Source organism: Cebidichthys violaceus, unplaced genomic scaffold (genome assembly GCF_023349555.1).
Source record: "Cebidichthys violaceus isolate CVI_PGR_0920_01 unplaced genomic scaffold, fCebVio1.0.p SCAF_23, whole genome shotgun sequence".
In the NCBI taxonomy this organism is placed as follows: Eukaryota; Metazoa; Chordata; class Actinopteri; order Perciformes; family Stichaeidae; genus Cebidichthys; species Cebidichthys violaceus.
In genome coordinates this window covers 1454317-1475642 of record NW_027176406.1, presented here as the reverse complement: position 1 = coordinate 1475642, position 21326 = coordinate 1454317, and the positions used below count along the sequence as shown (strand labels likewise).

General features: G+C 39.1%; 1 protein-coding gene across 2 annotated transcripts; it reads right to left on the bottom strand.

Annotated features, from left to right (window-relative positions):
* Window positions 1–5755: 5755 nt before the first annotated feature.
* Window positions 5756–20709, bottom strand: LOC137878238 (interferon-induced very large GTPase 1-like). 2 transcript variants are annotated; one of them, XM_068718454.1, is made up of 14 exons: window positions 20636–20709; window positions 20043–20099; window positions 19604–19705; window positions 19459–19499; window positions 18872–18980; window positions 17950–18540; window positions 17612–17695; window positions 17326–17360; window positions 16869–16974; window positions 16683–16763; window positions 16459–16493; window positions 13168–13273; window positions 12974–13005; window positions 5756–12872 (listed from the first exon to the last, which is right to left on the bottom strand). In XM_068718454.1, exons 3-14 carry the CDS (start codon window positions 19686–19688, stop codon window positions 8007–8009), a joined length of 6171 nt encoding a protein of 2056 aa, XP_068574555.1. In that variant the 5' UTR covers window positions 19689–19705; window positions 20043–20099; window positions 20636–20709; the 3' UTR covers window positions 5756–8006. The 2 variants fall into 2 exon arrangements, with proteins under 2 accessions (XP_068574555.1, XP_068574556.1); XM_068718455.1 differs by having other exon boundaries at window positions 17326–17357.
* Window positions 20710–21326: the final 617 nt, after the last annotated feature.

Below are 21326 nucleotides of genomic sequence, written 5' to 3'. Positions count from 1 at the left end.
GAAGAGGTTAGTCCCAAGAAGGACAGAGGCATTAATTCAGGCTTAATTTTTCAATTTTGATTTAAACTGATCCTGATGAAAGTTTTAAGGTGAAGCTTCAGACTGAAAGCTTGAGGCTTGATCATTTATTTTGCTCTCTTTTGGAGAGACCTTCACTAAATGCTGCAACAGTGCAGTAAATGCACTCCAGTAAGTGGCGTCGTCAGTAATTAAGGCACTTCGCACTTTTACTTCATGCAGTCAGGACAATACAGCTATACTTCATAGAATGAGTCTACAAAGGTTATGCATAACATTCAGCCACTAGATGTCGCACTCTCCTTTCCCCTTTCCATTGCATTCACTATACAACAAGTGGTTGAAAGTTTAGTGAAAGATGCATTTAGGAGTGTGCATCTTTACTTATATTTCAGCTATGTTGTGTCCGGGGGTTGGCAGGTTTGGTGGAGATTCAGGAAATAAACTGAAATTTGAGTACAAATGCATGAACTCCAGAATACCCAATAGATTCTCTCATCATTAGACATTATTTATCTGGAACTCTATAGCTCTAAATAACAGTGTGAAGGTAGATACAAATGACACCTTGTCCAAAGCATTGGTGAAAGTTAGAATTGTATTCTACAAATTTACAAATTGTGACTCTGACTCTGAATCAATTCTTGGCAATAGAGAACAATTTTCCTTTGTACATGAAGTCAGTCCTGATGAGTCCATAAATGAGGAACCACATCTGGGAGAAGTAGGGAAAAGTTTGCTCAGGTAAATGAAGAGCAACTTTACACTGGATCACGACTAACCAAGTTTTTAATTTATACTCTCATTTGTATTGAGACACACACTCAATGGTGTAGCCCTCTCTGATCTTCTACATTTGATTAATGTTCACTGCCAACCTCAAAGCATCTGTTCTTAAAACAGCTTAAGCCAATAGAAGGTCGCCTACAATGTCAAAAACAGCACACTAAAGAATGGACATTTCTTCATATACTTCCTATTCCAAACACAGTAGGAACATCTTCTTTAAAGAGACAACATTGCAAGTTGTCACAAGTCAAGAAATGGCACTGATTCGGAAAATGATGATATATGTAGTGGCAAAATGTACCTTCTTTTGAACAAAAATGGAGGCCTGCTTGATTGTCCTCATGGATAGTCCTTAACACTCATGTGACTGTATTGCCATTACAAGGGATCGTAAACGAGCTTCCTTACCATGTAGTCAAAGAATATGTTTTACTTTTAGGCTTGTGGTTTGGCAGTAAAAAGCCAAACATCAATACATTTTTAAAGCCGTTCACTCTAGAGTGTCATAAGTTGTCAACTGTAAACTGATTATGTGAGCGTCATTTAAAAGCTGTGACTACAGTCTACAAAATGTAAAATCTGTTTTAAGCATCACAGTTTGATTTACGTTTAAGGCCAACAGAAACATACTGTCACATATCTAAATACTAGCATTCACCGCAAACCAGGCTGCCTGTGTATATGCCTGTGTTCATATCTCCTGTTATGTAAGAGGAGAGTTAAATCAATTATTGGCCACACTTGCCCTACTTACCAGTCCCTGGTGGCAACACGTGGACTTTAAGTTAAAACCAGATACACCCGTAGGTCCCCCATTTGGACGCAGAGTACATCAAAACTTAGAGAGTTTTGTGTTAAAAGTAACTGGCAGAGAACCCACGAAGAACGAATATAGTGATGTTATAGTTCTGCAGAAACCTCAGCGTCCTGGGAACAACATGAACTAGGTCACTTCTACATGAGACAAACACATCTCCCATCAGCCAAGCAAACAAATAACAAAATATCATAAATCATACTCGATATGACTGGGACAGACCGGAGAAAAAGGCTGCTACACTCCGTTAGCAACGTGCTACCTACGAACATGCAGCATGAAAAAGCACGAGCGCCTGACGGAGATTACGGACATAGTTTCCATTTCTCCCCGGTAAACCATCGCAGAGATATTCAGCTTCGAACACAAAAAGTCACACAGCTTTCATCGAATATTGTACTTACTTTTGGTCGAATCTCAGCGAAAAAATGGAATATCTCCGTACTTCCACTTCATGTTTGTCCAGCTGCTGGTGCTCCGTGTGAATCCGTTCGATTCGTGTCTCTCCGACACTCCTCGGATTCTTGGGAGGGTTGGAAGCTCAGCAAATCAGATTTCAGAGCTGGACCTTTTTGAGCTTTATTGGCTAATAGTGCTGTCAATCATCTAGCTTTCAATTCCAGGCAATTCTATTGGCTCCTACGGTTCGAAGGATGTCTCAATGGTGAAAATCGGAGAAGGGGGGGCTGAGATACAGCCCTGAACAGAGAGTCGAAGCAGGATTTGACCTTAAACTAAATAACTAAAAAGGGCATAGAAAGAGCTTAAAACACTCAAAAAAGGTCCAATCTTCGGTCTATTGATTCAATGAACATCATGAGTGATACATAGAAGTGATATAGAGTGTTTTTGAATTTTAAAAATACTTTTTTATTCAAATATTGGAGTATTTGATCAGTTTTCTAATTTGAAATGCTCTATATTTCATAAATGTTTCACTGTATCTATGTATAGCTGTGTATATAGAGCCTATATCAGTTGTTCTAAGAGCACAGCATATTAAAAGTCTTGGATACCCATACTTTCCAAAAAACAATACCCTAAAAGTGCTGTTTTTCAAGATCGAGCTTTTGAGTTTTCCAAGTTCTGCTGTGTTCCATCCTTATCTTATGTGAACCAGTAACATGTATTCTGATAGTTCCATGATTTTTCTCATCTCAAAAATATATAAATTTTTTTTTTTTTTTTTTTTTTTTTTTTTTTTATACAATTAATTAGGTATTTCTTATCTTTATTCGAGCTGAGGCCTGCAAATAGGCCTCGTTTTTTAAAAAACAAACTGTGCAGCTGTTATGATGTGTGATTCAGTTACCAGGCCCATACTACAAAACATGACCCGGTTTAATGGTCAATATGGGTGCAGCCTCTGTCTACATTCCTGGTGAACAATTTCAAAAGGTGAATGTTACTATTAGGGCATACCCATACAAAGATGGTCCAAAAAGGGACCATGCTTCAACCATAAGTGACGGGGTGTTAAAGGTCCCATATTTCTTATGAACATTCCACACTTTTACATCATATTTGGCATACCTCCTGACCATGAGCATAATATACAGCTTGGTGTGGTCCGGCAAATGGCAAGAAAGTGGCTGGACAATGAAAACCACGAGAAACCATATTATGAGAGATAGCAAGTGTGATTACTTATAGTGGCAAGCCTGTGGCAAGCGTCAGTGGCCAGCAAGTGGCACTGCAGTAGTAGTAGTAAAACAATATTCAGTAAAGTACAGCAGTATTTCATATCATAATTATTAATTGTCTAGAAGTAGGCCTACGATAAGGTGTAGTATGAGTATTATATCATATTATAGTAGGTTTATATAAAAATGTGTTAACAATAGATAATTAGTACATCTAGTATAAATAGTAGTATAATATAATGAAATTAAATAATAATAATAACAGCATATATAGTCTGATAAATACAAATACAATATATAATGTTGTGTTATCTAATCTATCTATGCCCTTAGGTATTGACAATGCATTCACGTGGAAGGTTCATGTTGAAACTCTGTGCTCCAGTCTGGAACACAGAGCACAGAGGATCTATTTTTTGCCAAGGTTCATGGTTTCATTGGAATCAGTTGAGAAATGAACATTTTTTTTTGTTGTGTTTTTTATCCAGAAAAACAGCTCCCCTGTCACTCAACTAAAATCATACCTCCAAGATGCAGTGTGGAGGACTGAAAAGTTAAGGCAAAGTAGATGTGTATTTGCAAAATAGTGCTTTTATTTATTTTTTACATAATGCTGCTATGAAGTTTCTTTTCTCCATTTGAAGCCTTGATTGATGTTTTCAAATAAAGCTTCAAATGTAGAGTAAACAACTATTGACCAAAGTAAAAATGTAGCTTTTGAAAGGCTTAACAACAATAAATAAGAATTGAAACAGAATATGACATCAGATAAAAGCATTTGGAAATGATTACATCTATCATTTATCAATTTAGTTTTGACATTTGAATAGATGAGGAGTGCCGCGTTGCTCGGTGTGTTTGAAGATAATCTTTCTGTAAGTCTACATGAAACTTTGAATTGATGCAAACCTTAACCAGGTGCAGAGATGACCATTTTGTTGTGAGTCTCATTTACATAACAGTGCGTATCCACAGTAAATGTTTGCGTACGTACGAATGAGGAAATGTTTGTACGCCAAAAAATATTCTGAATTATGAAACCTTTAGTGAGCCTACTAGTGCTCAATTTCCTTTTATAAATCCCAAATCATCCTGTAAAAATGCGTTCACCTGGATCTGCCTCACCTTCCACCCTTTACATGCCCACGTTCAACCATAAATGATCAATTCAAAGCACCTTATGAATGTTGATGCATAGAAATGAGCCTGATGATCAATGGTTCTTTACAATGAATCACGGCAACTACCAAGAGGAAGACCAAGGAAAGGACATTTTTTGACACAGAAAAGTGCTTGTGGATGAGGGGATCCCTGAACACTCTGTGAGCTGTCACTGGCTATATTTCCAGACTGCTAATTTACACAATCCTTATGAGCAGGTGGTGAAGACTTGCCAGGTGAGGTGGATGAAGGAGGCAGAGTGAGTGACAGTTATCGCGGTGACTCCAGTGAACTCTGATACTTGCATTGGATAGCTTTATTCAGTTTGTCTGTGTACAGTATGCTGTATCTGTCTCTATGGAATAAACCATACATTAATCAATAAAGTTGTTTTAACTGCAGTGATTTTACTCACAAAAACTAAATGAAAAGTTAAATTGTACTTGCACAGTATTAGAAGGTTATTCTGTGTGGCTGTTGCACAACAAGGCTGTAAGCACACTGACTACATCCAACATACTTAATTATCTTATTTCTTATTCTTCTGTACGGATTTTCGGCGCGTTACTTCTCTTGCAGCATTGCCAACACTTGAGCAAAGATGATTTCAGAGTGGTGATGTAGTAGGTTGGAAATAAATGCTACATGTTTGGTTTTTATTAAAACAGACCCCCCCCCCTGACTTCATAATACACTATCACATCAGTAGATGCCACTTTGGTGCTGCTGTGGATCTATTGGAGAGAATGTAGCTATAGGCTCATGCACGGCTCAGAATAAAACTAGCTCTGGCCTGAGCATGACGCTAACGTTGGTCCTCTCTCTATTAATCCACAGTTAGATCTATTGGCTACACAGTGCTTCCTAGCCTGTGTAACCTTTGCTGCCGATCCAAATTTCCCCTAGGTCTGGTGCCGGTAACAGTGACATCTCCACTAGAGTGGAGAGGAGCTTGAAAATATGATGTAACGTGCTTTTGTTCCCACAATTTTGTATTATGTTTTCCAATATATGTTGCTATATATTTTTGTTATAAGGGGTCCCCAAATGCGGCATAGGTTGTTGTTGATTATGATACACAACACAAGGTAAAAACTTTCAACTGTCATGCCAGATTCTCATTTTTGTTCCCGACATCTGTGGTTTCAGGAAATGACCGGGCTGATAATGTGTAGTCGAAAACAGCATCAGATGAAACTCAAATTTCCGGTGTTTTCGTCAACTAAAATGTGACAGAAGAGGTATCCGCACACTTAGATCTATGCAGAGTACACGTAAGTCAGGTGGAACGGTGGTTATCCTGCATTCATTGACGAAAAAATATAGATATGAAGAAGTTATTTTTATTGTAACACAACAGGTTAAACTCAACAGATTTCTTCTCAATGACTTACGTTGTTTACATCTGTTTACATCACTCTTGGATATCAGAATAAGATACAGTAAGTTTCTAAATAAAAACAACAAAACTCAAACTGTTATAAAACTCAAACTGTAGATATAATAACAGATTGGTTGAAAGGAGACAAAAAAATAACACTTCAAATACTGATTTATGATAAATTAATAATTATATGAAAGCAAGTATTGTGATTTTCAGCAGTGTCGTGGTTATATTGGCTGAATCACAGATAGAACAAAAACAACAAAACTAATAATTGTGTAACCGATTGGTTGAAATGAGATAGAAAAAACAAAACTTAACACTTTATATACTTCAGAACCATAAAGCATCCTTCATCAGTTATGTTTGAAATATTCTTTTAGAAGTTGTCGTGGCAAACAGAAAACCTGATACTTCTCCAGACTTTTACAGTTTCACAACAGTCACTCTTTGGTTAAACTTCACTATGCATAATATTCATCATGTTTTGGCAGCTACAAGCACATGAGCATCTTAACGAAACAATTCCCATAACAAAATGTATGCCATGCAAAAATACAAACATACAATACTCATGACAGGACTTTCAGTTGCAATTTAAGAAATTAATTATACAGGTTAACAAAGAAATATAGCTGCCATTAGTTATTGCTAAAATGTCTCAGCTTCTCACAACTCTTTTATCGACTTATTCTCACAGATCAACTTTGTAGATGAGTCATTGACTTGAAATTAATATTAATATTTTGAGATTATTTTTTTTTTTTAAACTCTCTAAATTCTCCATATTATAATTGTTCTTGTGCATTCTTTTGTTTTAAGTGTTAGTTTGCATAAAGTAATCTGATTTCTGTGAACCAGTCTAATCACATGTAGTTTGTAATGATTCATTGAATGTCCACATTTATTATTCACACAACTTCCATGATTCCATCATTCCACTTCAATGGTAAAATAATCAAACGTCAATGAATGTTGTTTTATAGGAATCTGATTCATGAATATGTGAAAACCAGTATCATGATTGTCAGCAGGGTTGTGGTTGTATTGGCTGACTCACAGATTGATCATTTCATCCAAACTTTTAATAACTTGTTCCTTAGAGTGTGTTTTCCACTCGCTGGGAATTTGACCATTGTCCTGGAATTTTAATCCATAGTGGTCTTCCAGATTCTTCTCAAATCGACTCACAAACCATTTCCAATATTCCAGCTTAAACCCATCAGGGGTAATTGCCCATTTCGCAAAATTTGGGCCAGCAGTTCGGTACGTTTTATTGGTAATGAGCCCTTCTGACTCATTAGAAACTTCCATCACTTGCAATACTTGTTGTGCAGAACTCAATACTCAGTTCCACAGAGTTTTTTACATGCATTCCATTAACTGCCACAGATCGATGAAAAGGCACGCTGTGGTCCTCTTTGTGATCATTGATGGTATTGGTGCAAACAGCTGCACAGAACGGACAAGTTACCCAGCAGCAGTTACACAGTTGATCAATGAGGATTTGATCTTCATCCTGAATTTCTTCATGTTATCCAGTGAGAGGCAAATATCCTTCTCATAAATAATTTTACACACTGATCAATATATATTTAGAAAAGCATACAACTTCGAACAGTTTCATGTCATGTCTGTCTGATGAGATTTTCACATAAAAGTAAAATCATAAAAGTCAAAATCATATCTTGCATTCCTTTTTCTAGAGGAGTTAAAATGTCTCCATAATATTTTAGAACCTAAAAACAGCTTCATTAACACTTTGAATATTTTTTTCTTTTAAATATTCAAAGAAAACAAAATCATACACCTTCATCATCTTGAAAAGTAAAGTAAAAGATTAAGACCTATGATGAATTCTGATGTGTCTGATCCTTTTTACAATCATCCTTGTATTACTAACAGACACGTCACTTGTAATTATGCAGACGTTGTGTTCTTTGCTTCAGGACATTTTCAGGAGTCCTTACTGCTTAATGTTATACAACAACTCACTTTGCATGTGTAAAATAATTTAAATTATAATGATTAAATTATAAAGGGATGCTGTTTCATTGATTTTGGAAAGACTTCATCCTCAATTTTGCTATTGTTGCACTCTTTCAATCAAATCAAAAACTCGTATTTCTTTTGAACAGATAAAGACACGTTGGTCTTCTGGTACTAGAGTAGAGCTTGGTGGTTTCTGACTCACTCACAAGTTGTACATTTCATCCAGACTATCAATAGCTTCTTGTTTTTTGTGATCCTGCCATTCACTGGGAATTTCTCCTCTGCCCTGGAATTTAAATGTGTAGTGGTCTTCCAGTTGCTTTTGAAATCGACATACAAACCATTTCCAGTATGTCAGTTTAGACTCATCAGGAGTAATCTTCCATGAAGCATATTTCTCCCCACCTCTTTCATACTCTTTATAAGGAATGCTGTCTTCTGAACTGGTAATGAACCTTTTATCACTTGCAACTAATGTTGTGCAGAAACTAATGACCAGGTCCTGTGTGCCTCGAGTGTGAAATCCCGTAATCCCAGAGGGGCGATGAAAAAGGACACTGTGTTTGTCAGGACTGTGTTTTTTCACTGTGTTGGTACAAACAGCTGCACAGAATGGACACGTTACCCAGCAGCAGTCACACAGCTGATTGATGAGGATTTCATCAGGCTTCATCCTGAATTTCTTCATGTTATCCAGTGGGAGGCTGCTCAACTCCTTTATGATGGATTCAAGACCTTTCTCTATCTCTTCTTTAAGGAAGTCAAAACTGTTCAAGTCACTGAAGTTTTGACAACAGATGGTATTGAATGTTAGCTCATCTTTTAGCAAACTGGAAAATTCCTCCATCCACATGTCTGGGTCTCCTCTGTGGGTTTTGACTGTCTCTGTTGCTTCATATAAAGCTTGACTAACAAGCGTGTTGATGTCGTCAACATTTTTCTTGAGTATCTTCAGTGCTTTCCCTTTTCCCTGTTTTGTGGAGATGTGTTTCTGTACTTCTTCTCTTATGTATGTCTCTACTTGCTTCCTTGGATGACGGATGTAGGTGATAAAACCATTAAAGTCCTCTTTCTCTGCGAGTGACTTCAACACATGTTTCTCCAAGTTTGACCTGTTCCCATTGAATGCTGGGAAATTGCACCGCATCTCTTTAGTGAGATCAATGGCAGTCTTGTTACAGACGGCCTCAACAGTGGAACTCTTCAGCTTGTCACAGATCAGTTGTCCAAGCACAACAGCAGATGAGCTTCCTTTGCAGAAGCTTCTGAAAATGTTGTAATATTGCATTTTCTTGCTTTCTACATAAGTGTGTGCATCATTGTTCCCTTTGAATTTCATGTGGGACTCTGAAAGCCATCTCCCTGCGCTGTGAAATACATACAGCAAGAGATCAACTGTGAACTCCTTCTTTAGAGCATATTTCCTCTTTGATTCAAATTCTGTCACCTTTTGTTTTACATTGTTGGCCACTTCTGGCAAGTAAGTTAGCCTGTAGCCTCTTGTAGCAACAGGTTTGCTCATAATTGTATCAAGGGACTGTTTTTCAACATCATCAATGAGGGATCTGATCTGTTGCTGTTCTTCATGTGACAAATCACTGTTTGATGTACGTTGTTTCATTTGTTGTTTTGACCCAGATGTAAATAGTCTCTTAAAAGTCCCCCACACAGTTGACAATGAATTACTTACTTGCCCTTTTGTGTTTTCTCTGTTTTCATCTTGAGATTGTTGGCTTGTGTCTGAGAGATCGTGGTGCTTGATCAGAGATACGTAATGAGCGTAATCACCAACCTCTGCTATGTTTTTGTATTCACCACTGATTTTGGATTCATCAATGAGAGACCATTCAAAACCAAGCTCCTGGAGGACAGTTGATTGATCTTCTTCATAGTTGATGTCCTCAATAGGTTTTGTATCTGCAGTTAGTTCTCTAACCAAGTCACTCCAAACAGAGTTGAACTGCTTCTTAAGTTCCTCTTCATCGTTTGCCTTGTCCTTTAACTGATGAGCGAGTTCTTTGCTCTTTTGTAGCAGCTTGTTCTCAAACTCTGTCTTCTTATCATCAAGCTTTCTACAAGCATTTTTCTGCTGGATGACTTCATCCAGTTTTCTTTTAACTTCTGTCACCTGTTCATTATGAAACTCCTTGATTTTGCTTTCAAATCGGCCTCGCCACTGAACCAACATTTCTTTGTCTCTGTCATCATCAAAGTATGTTGCCATTGCTTTTTTGATTTCACCATAGGTTTTGTTCGATACTTGATACAGATGATTGAGGTCCACCTTGTGAAGTTTTCCATTTTGAATTTTGGTATAAAGCTCGTTCTCAATGGTCAACATGTTGCTCCTCAGGGTCCAGGTCCAGTTCACATACTGGACCTCAAGTTTTCTGTACACTGCAATTTCAAGTGTGTTTTTGAAACTGAAAACAAATTGCTCGTTCATCAGGGCATTCCACAGGTCATGAATTTTGCTTTTGAACTGCGAGAGAGTGATCCCATCAGACTGTTTAGCTTTAGAGAGGATGGTGGTCTTCAGCTCTTGGACACTCTCACTATAACCTGGATTTGGAGGAGCCATAGGTGGACTTCCCTCCCAAAGCTGGGCAAAGTATTTCACATCTTTCTGCACATCAAAAGCAATGACATCACTGAAGCACTCAGCATCACAAACCTCCTCTTTTGCTGCTAGTTGGGCCATCTTGTCCAGTTTTTCTTGCAGCCGTCTCTTTCCATCCATGTTTTTCTCTGCAGCACCAATATCTGTAACATTCTGATGAACAAACACACAACTTGGAGAAAGTTTAATTTTCTTCATCCTCATGAAAGCCTGAACAACAATCTGCAGAACATCTTGCATCTCCGCTGGATTCTCTCCAAAGATGTTGATCAGTGTCATGTTTCCCAGACCAACAACAAATGTTGCCAGTTCATTGTCGTGGTGAAGAGTGGCTTTACCTTCCAACTCAAGAGCACGCAGTCCTTCAGTGTCCACCACTAGTACATAGTCAAACTCAAAGTCTTTCTTGATCTCCTCTGACACTTCGACCAGCTGCATGAAGGCACCCTTGGTGCACCTGCCAGCACTCACTGCAAACTGTAACCCAAACATGGCATTCAGCATTGTTGACTTTCCGCTGCTTTGTACACCCAACACTGACAAAACAAAGACTCTCTTGTCACCCAGTTTCTTGATGACTTCATCTAAAAGACCAGAGATCCATGTTAGAGGTACATGACCTGCATCACCATCCATCAGCTCCATTGGGTGTCCTGATATCATCAGCTCTGCAGCCAGCTCAGGGTATTTAGACCAGTCAGTCTGTCCCCTCTCTGTTTGTTTCTTCAGAGATGCATGAGCTTCATAGATCTGTCCCATTTCTCTGAAGATGTGCTCCAAGCCAAAAGTTGCTGACTGTAGTTGTGTTGATATTTCATCAAGCTCAGTTTGCTTTCTTTTTAGCAGAACAGATTTGTCATGCTTGTTCTTCAAGGCCAAGACCTCAGCCCACTTTTCGTCATAGATTTGGAGAATTAAACCGAGGTCATCTGTGGAGAGGGCATCCATTAAGATCTGAGTCCATTTCAAGAAATAATCTTTTTCTGTTGCTGATAAAGATGAGAGGCTTTCAATGAACAACTTCATTGGTTCACTACAGGAAACAGTGAATTGATCTTGTCGTATTTGCATCAGTTTCCGTTGCTTTTTACATTTCTCATTCTCAATGTTTCCTTTGAGGCGATACAGTTCTTTGTTGATTTTGCACCATTCATGCCACAGTTGGCCTTGACAAGGGAGATATGTATCTTTGATCTTTGAAACATCCATCTCCTGAAGCAAGTCCACAATTTTCATTGCAGCAGATTTTCCTTTTTGGCAGACTTTGTCGTCTTCATCCACTTTGACTCCAGAAACTTCAGCCATGCATTCAAGCTGGAAGGATTCATGTGGTCCAGACAAAATCTTTCCAATGATTTTTTTCAGTTCTTCAGAAACATCTGACTGGCTTTTGTCGTTCAAACCCATTTTGTACTTTCCCTTTTTCATCTGGAAAGCATCACTATCGCTATCAGCAATGAGAATAATGAGAGGCTTTGGAGACTTGTGAAGGGCTGAGATCACTGCACTGTTTTTATCATTTTTATCCAGAGTTGGTAAAAGTACAACATTGACTGAAGATTTGTCAGTCAGTATGTCACGCTGTTTTACATTTGACAGAGCATCACCATGAAGATTACAGAAGGCAATGCAGTCAGTGAAGGCATCATTGGGTTTTCCAGCAGGGCAGTACCAGGCAATCTCTGCCACACCATCCATTAGATGGCAAGACTTGGTACTACCTGGGCAGTTTCTGTGGAAGAAGGTGTTGTGACGATTGTTGATCAAAGTGTTCATCAACTCAGATTTAGACAGCGATGGTGAACCCAGGCGGAGAAATGACACCATGGGTGTCTCAGCTTTGCAGATGGGCATACTCTTCATGGTGACAATGTTTGAATTATCTTTCATTTCAGTTATCTTCCATGTTTTTCTTATTTGTCTGAATGTCCACAGAGGACATCTAATATCCATTGTTACTGGGTCAGGAACAAGCAAAGGTAAGGCATACTGACATTGTGATAGCTTTGTAATCATGTTCTGCTTAAAAAAGCTGTCTGAGCAGTGAAATACTGCCATTTGAATGTCCATTGGATGGATGTGAGTCTTGAGATTTGATTGATCTGAGTCTTCATTGGTGCTGTAAAGAGCATCAAGGTCATCGTCGTCTGTGTCATTAGTATCAAACTCTTCAACAGGGTTTGAGTGGCTCACCTCAGAACTGTCTTGTCTTACAGGAATATATCTTGCTCTATAGTCTAACATCATCAACCTCTGAATAAAAGTATGAGCTATATCTTTCTCAGATGTGTCATGGTCCTGTTTCACAGGTGGACCTACTTTGAGAAAATCTGCTGGTGACAATTTCTGTTGATGTTTGTCTTGAAGCTGAAGTCTGCCGAGCAATGCTTCAGTTTCTCTTTGATATTGTTTTTTCCTGTCGATCCCCTCAGAAAACTCCACTGACTTCTGTAAATAAGTAAATTAGCACATATTGTATGGAGAAAAGTATAATCACATTGGGATATAAAGTAAATAAAAGTAAAAATATTAAATTTGAAGTTTCTTACCTTATCCATGTTTCCACTCATATCCATATTACCTGCCGTAGAATAATGGACTGAATCGTAAGACAATCAAGCATAAGACAAGCAATGCACTTTAAAACTAATATGTTTTTCTCTGTATTGATAATGTTCACTGTAAGCAATTTTGTTATGTTATTGACCCTTTCCTGTAATGGTAATATTCATTAAAATATTACCTTTCTCAGTGGCAGCAGATTGTACAGGCGTGATTTCAGATTCTCCTCCCACAGTTGTGTTGCCATCATTCTGTTCAACATCAGCAGGTTGTTTCACTGGATCACACTAAGAAAACAAATAATTTAATTTAACATCAGTTAACCACCCATCTAGTGAATCGTCACCTCAACGTTGTGGAGGGTTTGTGGGCCCCAGTGACCATGGTAGCTATGTTGTCAATAGCTCCTGGTAGGGTCTCCCAGACTAAAGTGGTCCCATGGGAGTCGCAAGACCAAGAGTGATTCACTGACCCTACATTTATTGGTCAGAAAAGGGTTGTTGCACCTCACCCGCAAAAGGAAACCGGTTCCTCCCTGCTTGAGGAAGACTTGGGAGGGGAGCTTGCCAGTGAGCATTTGGTGACCAGGCCTTGACACATGGGGCTCGGAATATCTACATGAAGCAATTGCCCTGTGGACCCATCACTAGCAGGGATAGGCATTGCCATTGCGTGCATTGCCATACATAGCACTGGTTCTGGAAGCAAACTCCTGAACAGGGGCTGGACAGTAGCTTTTTCCGGAGTTGCCGAGGGTGAAAGGATGTGTTGGAGTTCTCCCTGGGGAACGGGAGGGTCCCATGTATGCGACTTGCGAGTCGCTGAGAGGAAGCCTCAGACTTTTGTTTGTGCTTATGCACCGAGTACCCTGTCTTCTTTGAGTCTCTGGGTGGTGTCCTGGAAAGGCCATCGACTGGGGACTCTATAGTTTTGCAGGGGGACTTCAAAGAAATTTGTACTAGTTATGGATTGGCCATAACAAGCACCTTGTTCGAGCATAGGGTGGTTCATTAGTGTACTTGGTACCAGTACACCCATGGCCAGAAATCTATTATCAACTTTGTGGCCGTATCATCACATCTGCGCCAGTATGCCTTAATGTCTTCTATTTTGAAAAGAGAAGCAGATCTGTCAACTGAACGGCACCTGATGATGAGTTGGATAAGATAGCGGGATGGGCTGCTGGACAGAGATGGTAAACCTAAACGTGGAGTGAGTGTGAACTGGGGGGGAGGAGTACGTGGAATCTGAGTCAGCCATGTTCAAAGCCTCCATTTTGTAAGCGGCTGCTAGGAGTTGTGTTCTGAAAGTTATCAGTGCTTGTCATAGTAGCAACGTAAGATGCCGCTTGTGGAAACTAGCGGTGAAGGAGGCCGTCTGTCAGGATTGGGCTTTGGCCCCTGTTGTTCCTGTGTCTCTGTCTGTGTTGTTCTGCCCCTGGTCTCCTCCCAGCTTCCTACTGGGTCTGAGTGTGAATCCTGATTACCCTCATTCACTACACCTGTGCCCAATCACCTTCCGCTTGGTTTTCCCTCCGCCAACCCCTCTCATATAAACTCCCCTGCTTCCCTGTTCTGGTTGTTGGATTGTTTTTTGTTGCTTCCCCGTGTGTGGTCCATGTTCCAGCATTTGTCCTTCCCCGAGTGTGCTTTGTGTTCTGACGTTTTTGTCCTCATGTTGGCTACTGGGTGCTAAGGTTTGTGACTTTGCTTTTTTATGGTTTGTGACTTTGCCCTTTTCTACAGTTTTTGCTCGCTCTCTTTTTGAGTCTCTTTTGGTTCTGGTTTATTACCTTTTTGATGTCCAGTAAAAGACTTTGTTTTCAACTCCACCTCGTCTCCAGTGTCTGCACTTGAGTCTTTGCTCTACCCCTGCACCACACCTCATGACACCGTCAAGCTGAAAAAAGAGGCCTTTCGAGGTCACTGACCCAGTGGTCTCCAGATAGAGCAGACAGGTTCAACTTGGCCACAAGGGCTGCGGCGGTTGGCAAAGCAAAAAACCCAGGTGTGGGAGGAGTTGGAGGAGACTATGGAGACGGAAAACTTGGGGTAAGACCCATCCATATCGCTGCCAGGTTGCCTAAGTTGTCATAAAGCTTTTCTGTGGCAAGGCGCCAGGGGTGAATGAGTTAAGCCCTGAGATGCAGATGGCTCTGGACATTGTTGGGCTGTCTTGGCTGACACGCCTCTCAGTGTCGCATAGGGGTCGAGTGCGGTGCCTTTGGTGGGCAGACCAGACTGGTGGTTCCCTTTTTTAAAAAGGGATTCCGGAGAGTGTGTTCGAATTATCTTGGTATCACACTCTGTGGTGAAGTGACCAAAACAATGACATCCCGATTACAAGCGGCTGAAATTAGCTTCCCTCATAGGGTGGCTGGGGTCAGCCACAGAGATAGGGTGAGGAACTCAGACACCCGGGGGGAGTATAGCTGCTGCTCCTTTGCATCGAATCGGGCCAGCTGAGGGGGTTCAGGCATCTGATCCAGATGCCCCCTGGACGCCTCCCTTCAATGGTTTTCACTGGCAACTGTTAGGAGGCCCCGGGGTAGAGAACACGCAGGAGGGATTATATATCTTGTCTGAACTGGGAATGCCTTGGGGTTTCCCAGGAACAGTTGGGAAACGTTGTTGGGGAGAGGTACATCTGAAATACCTGCACCATCTCAAACCGCACGTGAAATGCCAACCATGTCTCTTTCATCCTTTTATCCAAGGTGCTTGGGGGGGCTACTATCACTCCAGCCATTACTAAGCAACCAAACCTGTGCTGCAATGACGTAAAAGTGTAGCATATATTACTTACAAAAGTGTTAACCCATACAATCTTAATCAATTGAATGTATTAGACTAGAAGTATAGTAACTGAATGTTTAGAGTAGAGAGGGCAAGGAGAGGAAAACCGAGGGTTCCAGAGTTTTTCATGACCATATATGGAGATGAGTGGAATCGGCGCCGAGGGAGACAGGACCGTGGTCAAGCGTGGGGGGTCGGATGGACGGAGCTTTTACGAGGAGGACAAGGCGGACCAGCGGACATTATCAGGATCATCACTTAGACCAATAGAGAGCATTGTCTGAAGCCAGGAGGAGACAATTGAATTTTAGCCAGTCATTGAAGCTGATACTAGATTTTGAATGTGAACCACTGACTTTCAGGTATAAAAACATTGTTCGGAGTGAAACCATTTAGTTCTTGGCGATCTTCTTTTACAGTAAACTGGCGTTAGTTGGCCTGTTGGGAGGAGAGTGCTTGAACTCAGTTTCGCAAATCCTCACTATCAATAGTGTAATTCAGTTTGTAACTGTCTTTTAGCATCTGAATTATTAAATACTTTTTTATTGTAAGCCGGATCCAGCTGATTTTTCCTGGCGTGACTTCGTTGCTCAAACAACAATAGAGCGAGAGGTCCGCGTTCTCCTGCAAGCAGAGGTCTCACTGCCCCACAGACCAACAAAAAAAATCACATTTACCTTTGTTTTAGCTGGACTCTCCTCCAGCTCGCCTTCTGCAGGATAAAGTAACAGAAAGCAGAATCAAGCAAAACACAAATTGTTTTGGGTCACTTAATCATTCCTAGATGGTTCATTGTTCAACATGATGGATGTCCACTACACCAAATAGACATAACGTGTTTTAATTTAATTATAATTATCCAGATTTTGCAGAAATTTAAAGAAAATAAATTATTTCTCACGCTCTTTGGTAACTGGTGAAACAGGCTTAGATGTTGGACTTGTGTCCTTCACTTTGACCTCCTTATCTTCATCAGCCTCTCCTGTTGAAGGGTCCAAGCCAACACATTTCAGAGTAAGTTATTTCATTGACAGCACTGAATATTCATCATTTTACATGTTACAATAAAAAATATTATTATTGTTACCTTTATTGGTTGCAGATGATGATACAGCTTTGATTTCAGACTGTCCTCCCACTCTTATGCTGTCATCATACTTGTCTGAGTGTTTAGCACCATTCACTGGATCATTCTAATAAAACAGATGATTTTATATGACATTTAGTTAACCAGGTTCAAACCTCTGGGATTAAGAACATGAAGATCACAAATACTCAGTGGTACACCAATTCAGAGTACAACTCAATCTAAAATAAAAGGGAAAACAATAAGCACAGACTAAATGCAATCATGTTTGTAGTTTAGTGAGAAAAAAAGTAAACTCTTCTGCAAGTGTTTTGATCCATATGTCCAACCAGATGGTGCATTGAGTCAAACTCTAATTAACTAACTAAGAACATAATTTTAGAAAAGAAGTTAGCATTCAAAAATAAATGCTTCTGTTTAACAATGACTTCTGAGGACCAAAAGATGTCACCTTTACCTCTGTTTTAGCTGCACTTTCCTCCAGCTCATCTACTGTAGGGCAATGTAAAAACAAGCAGATTGTAGGATTAAACATAAAATAAATTGGTTTTGGTACAATTTAAGATTAACAAGCTATATCTGCAAAAGGTTCAGTGTGTATTCACAGATTTCCCTGTTCCACAAGATGTATCTTCTCTGCAAAAAACATTTCAATTTATACTTTTTAATGTTATTTCAAATTTAAAGTTTTGCAGGAATGGACAACAAAACAATACTTGGGTTCTTTTTCATTAAAATGTTACCTTTGTCATTGTTTGCAGATGATACAGATGTGATTTCAGACTCTCCTGTGTTTTCATCATTCTTTGAGTTTTCAACATCACCAGCTGTGAAAGTGAATCAAAACAGTGAAATTGACAGACGGACAACTGTGAAATAAAACTCACTGTAAAGCTCAGTCAAGCAAAACGGAGCTGCAGATTCAGGTGATAATTCTTTGTAGGTTATTCACTATGAGAACTCCTTTCACATTGTAAAAAAAAATTTAAATCATTTTGATACGTTAGTTGTTAGTTCTGTCCACATTGTCTTCATGAAGCAGTGTCGATGTAATTCATAGACACCAACATTAAAACCTCACCTGTTTGACTTTGCTGAAACAATGAGGACTCCAGCCTTTCTTCTTTGTGCTCCAGTTGTTCTTTCTGCCCTTTATTTCCATCACACATCAGTCCACTGTGGCAGTGGGGAGCATTTTCAGAGACCATGGCGTCTATTTTTCCCAGCAGAGCTATTATCTCTCCTTCATCCGTCATACTTCTTCTACATGTGTGGTATCTTTTTTCAACAAAACTGCTGTTGGCTTTCAGGTCTGTCAGGGCACTTTCACATTTTTCATCTGACTCATGAGTCACAACTGTCATTACATAAGCCATTAATCCTTTCCCAAAAGTGTTTTCTAACCACTGTACTCCTGAACTGTAATGGCTGTTATGCAGGCCATTTGGTAACAGCATGAGAAAGGCATGAATTTCTTCATTTAATGGGAATTCATCAATGTTTTGTAGACCAAGCATGTTAATGACAGTGATGCGCCGACCACACAAATCGTACAGTTTGGTTGAAAAGTGTTCCACATTTGTTTGCTCATCATGGTCAATTAAGATGTTTTTTGATCCAATCTCAATGGAATTTGTGTCACCAATTAACACTAGTGTGAGTTCAGGTATCGCTGAAAAAACAAAAAATAATTGCATCACCATGCTGTACTGCAGGATTCATTAAGAGAATATTTTAATGACTAAAAGTTCTGTTTCACATTTTGCTCAAATGCAATGCAAAAATATAATGAATGTGATATAGTGAATCTCACATTATTTAATATTGAAACACTCTGAGATGTTAGACTTGTGTGTTTTCATGACTTTTTCACAGTCATTATTTTCTCCTGTTGAAGATTTGTAGTCTTTCATCGTAGACATCAGAGATTAGTTGAAATATATTTTTTTCAGTGTTTGCAAATCTGTATGTTGCTATACAATCAATTCATATCATAATATTACCTTTCTTATTTGACAAAGATGGTTCTGCAAATGCAATCGTCTCTGCTCCTCTGCTTTCATCATTATTCTCGGAGTGTTGAGCTTCACCAGGTTCATTCACCAGATCAAACTGAGAAAATATGTGATTTAATACAACAATTCTCCAGGTTCTGACTGAGATTACAATATTTATTGTGATCTTGATATAAGGAGTGTATTAATCCAAAGGCAAGAAAACTTCATCAAAAAGTAAAACTTGAAGATGAATAACTTACAGTGTTGTACCAGTTATGAAAACAATAAAACATAAATTCAAAGCAAAGTAAAACAAAGTTTGTTCTGATAAAAGAAGTGCAGTTCTGAAAGAGGGCATCGCTAAAGTATCGGGGGAGGTCTAACCCACGCTAATGAGAGAGGAACTCTTTGCTGAGACCAATGAAGCCTCCCACAAGAGTCTACGACAAACAATTCATGAGTTTGGTCATGATACATGAATCCATTTAGAAGTTATCCTATAGAGCTGTTGGTCGCAGCTAAAAATAGGATTACTGTTTAAGAACAAATACAGTTGTATAGTAATGATAACTAATAAAGGTGAAGAGACTTACTTTTACTTTGGTTTCAGCTGCACTCTCCTCAAACTCCTCCACTACAGGGTCATTATGGAATAGCAGAATACATATGGTCAGCGTACAAAAACACAATATTTGGTTAGATAATTCATTCAAGTTTATTTATAAACTTTTAAATTACCTTTTTCATTTGTCTCAGATGGTAATACAGATGTGACTTCAGACTCTTTTCCAGCTGCTGTATTGTCATGGTTTTCCACCTCCATCTCATCGGTTCGTCATGCTTTATAGAGTTGTAAGACAAAGTCAGTTAGACAACTACAATAATAAACTATAGTGTGTGTGTGTGTGTGTGTGTGTGTGTGTGTGTGTGTGTGTGTGTGTGTGTGTGTCACCATTCAAGTTGAAGGGCCATGTATTTTATTTTAGAAATTTTTTGCAATTTTTTTAAGAAGAATCTGTGCTTAGCAGTTTAGAAGCGGCCCAGACAAATCTTGAATTTCGATCTTGCATTTGAGAAAAAAGATGCATCAAAAGCAACTTCAAATCGGAATTTGAATCTAATACAAGAAAAATGTATACAGTTGAGACACAACTACAACAATGTTGAATAAACTCACCTTTGTGTTGCAGTTGCTTCACTTGGTCTGTGTAGATGTGCTGACTTGTTGCAAATCCTTTTAATTGAAACAGAGATCACAATATGATTAGTAGGTCTCTTCCCTTTAACAAATACCTTCTCTTCACATGTTAGGCGTGATGTATTGAGCTGAAGAGTTCAGCGTCTGCCCTTCTTTTTAACCATTGATGACAAAAGTAAAGTAAAAGTAGAACAGGTCTGACTTATGATTTCTGCGAAAACTGATAACACAATATTGATAACGTTAAATTTACTCAACACAAACCACTGTCAACACTGAACACTGCAACAAAACGTATAGCAGACTCTATAAAGCTTTACATTTATTGACAAAGGACAGCTCTATCTCATGATATTCTTCATGCATCTTCACATGTGGGCCCCCTCCGGCCATGACGTTTATTCTATTTTTAAAAGACCAAAATACTTTGTAAAATAATGAAAATAATTGTAAAACAGTATTTAACAGCTGGTGAATGAGGCCCAATGTCTGTTAGAAAACCTACGAGCTCATTAGAAGTGTACACAAAAACACTATACATTTGTATAAACTATTGTTCTGTGTCACCTTACCTCTGCCTGGTCTGTGAAGATGTGGCTGCCGTGTCAGTAAGCCTTCCAGTCCACACCACATATATAGAGATCAGAAGCCTGTTGAATTCTAGGTTTGCCCCTCACAAGCCCCTCCCACCTGCTATCAACAAATATGATGTCATGTGATCGGTATCAAGAGCTGAGAACTCTGCATGCACTATAATGGTTAATCAGTGATGACAAATGTCAAACTAGTCCAACTGCCCTAACTATTGATTTAAACCATGTGACTTCAAGGAAAATGGTGTAAAGGTTTATCGCAGGCTGAGGATGTTTCAACACTGAACACTGCTGAACACTGCTACGACAAAACAGTTTATGTTAATTGACAGAGGACAGTTCTATATCATGATATTCTTCAAGCATGATAGTTTTAAATTAAAAAAAACAAAAGCAAAAGTGAAAATAAGAGGAAAACATCAAGGAGATTTACAGGTCACACTAGCCAAACACTGCTGAGCACATACTGCCTTCAACACTGAGCTCCTGGTACTTGCAAAGCTACAAAAAGCTACAAATTCAGGCTTGTTGACAAAACCATTAAGTATACAGATGATCCACTGATACTGGCCTGTAGAAGCAGTTACCAACACTGCAGTGTAGATTAAAAATGGGCTATTTGCAATTGCTTTTTGTAATTGTTTTTATTGAGTGTTTTCTGTGTCAGATT

Bases quoted from the DNA above. Each gene is read 5' to 3' on its own strand.
- LOC137878238 (XM_068718454.1), bottom strand. From the start codon at position 19,688: ATGGAGGTGGAAAACCATGACAATACAGCAGCTGGAAAAGAGTCTGAA. The intron at 18,981-19,458 runs GTAAGTCTCTTC...ATATTTTCTCAG, and splicing joins CAGCTGAAACCAAAGTAAAA to TTTGATCTGGTGAATGAACC. The intron at 16,764-16,868 runs GTAACAATAATA...ACCCTTCAACAG, and splicing joins ATCATCTGCAACCAATAAAG to GAGAGGCTGATGAAGATAAG.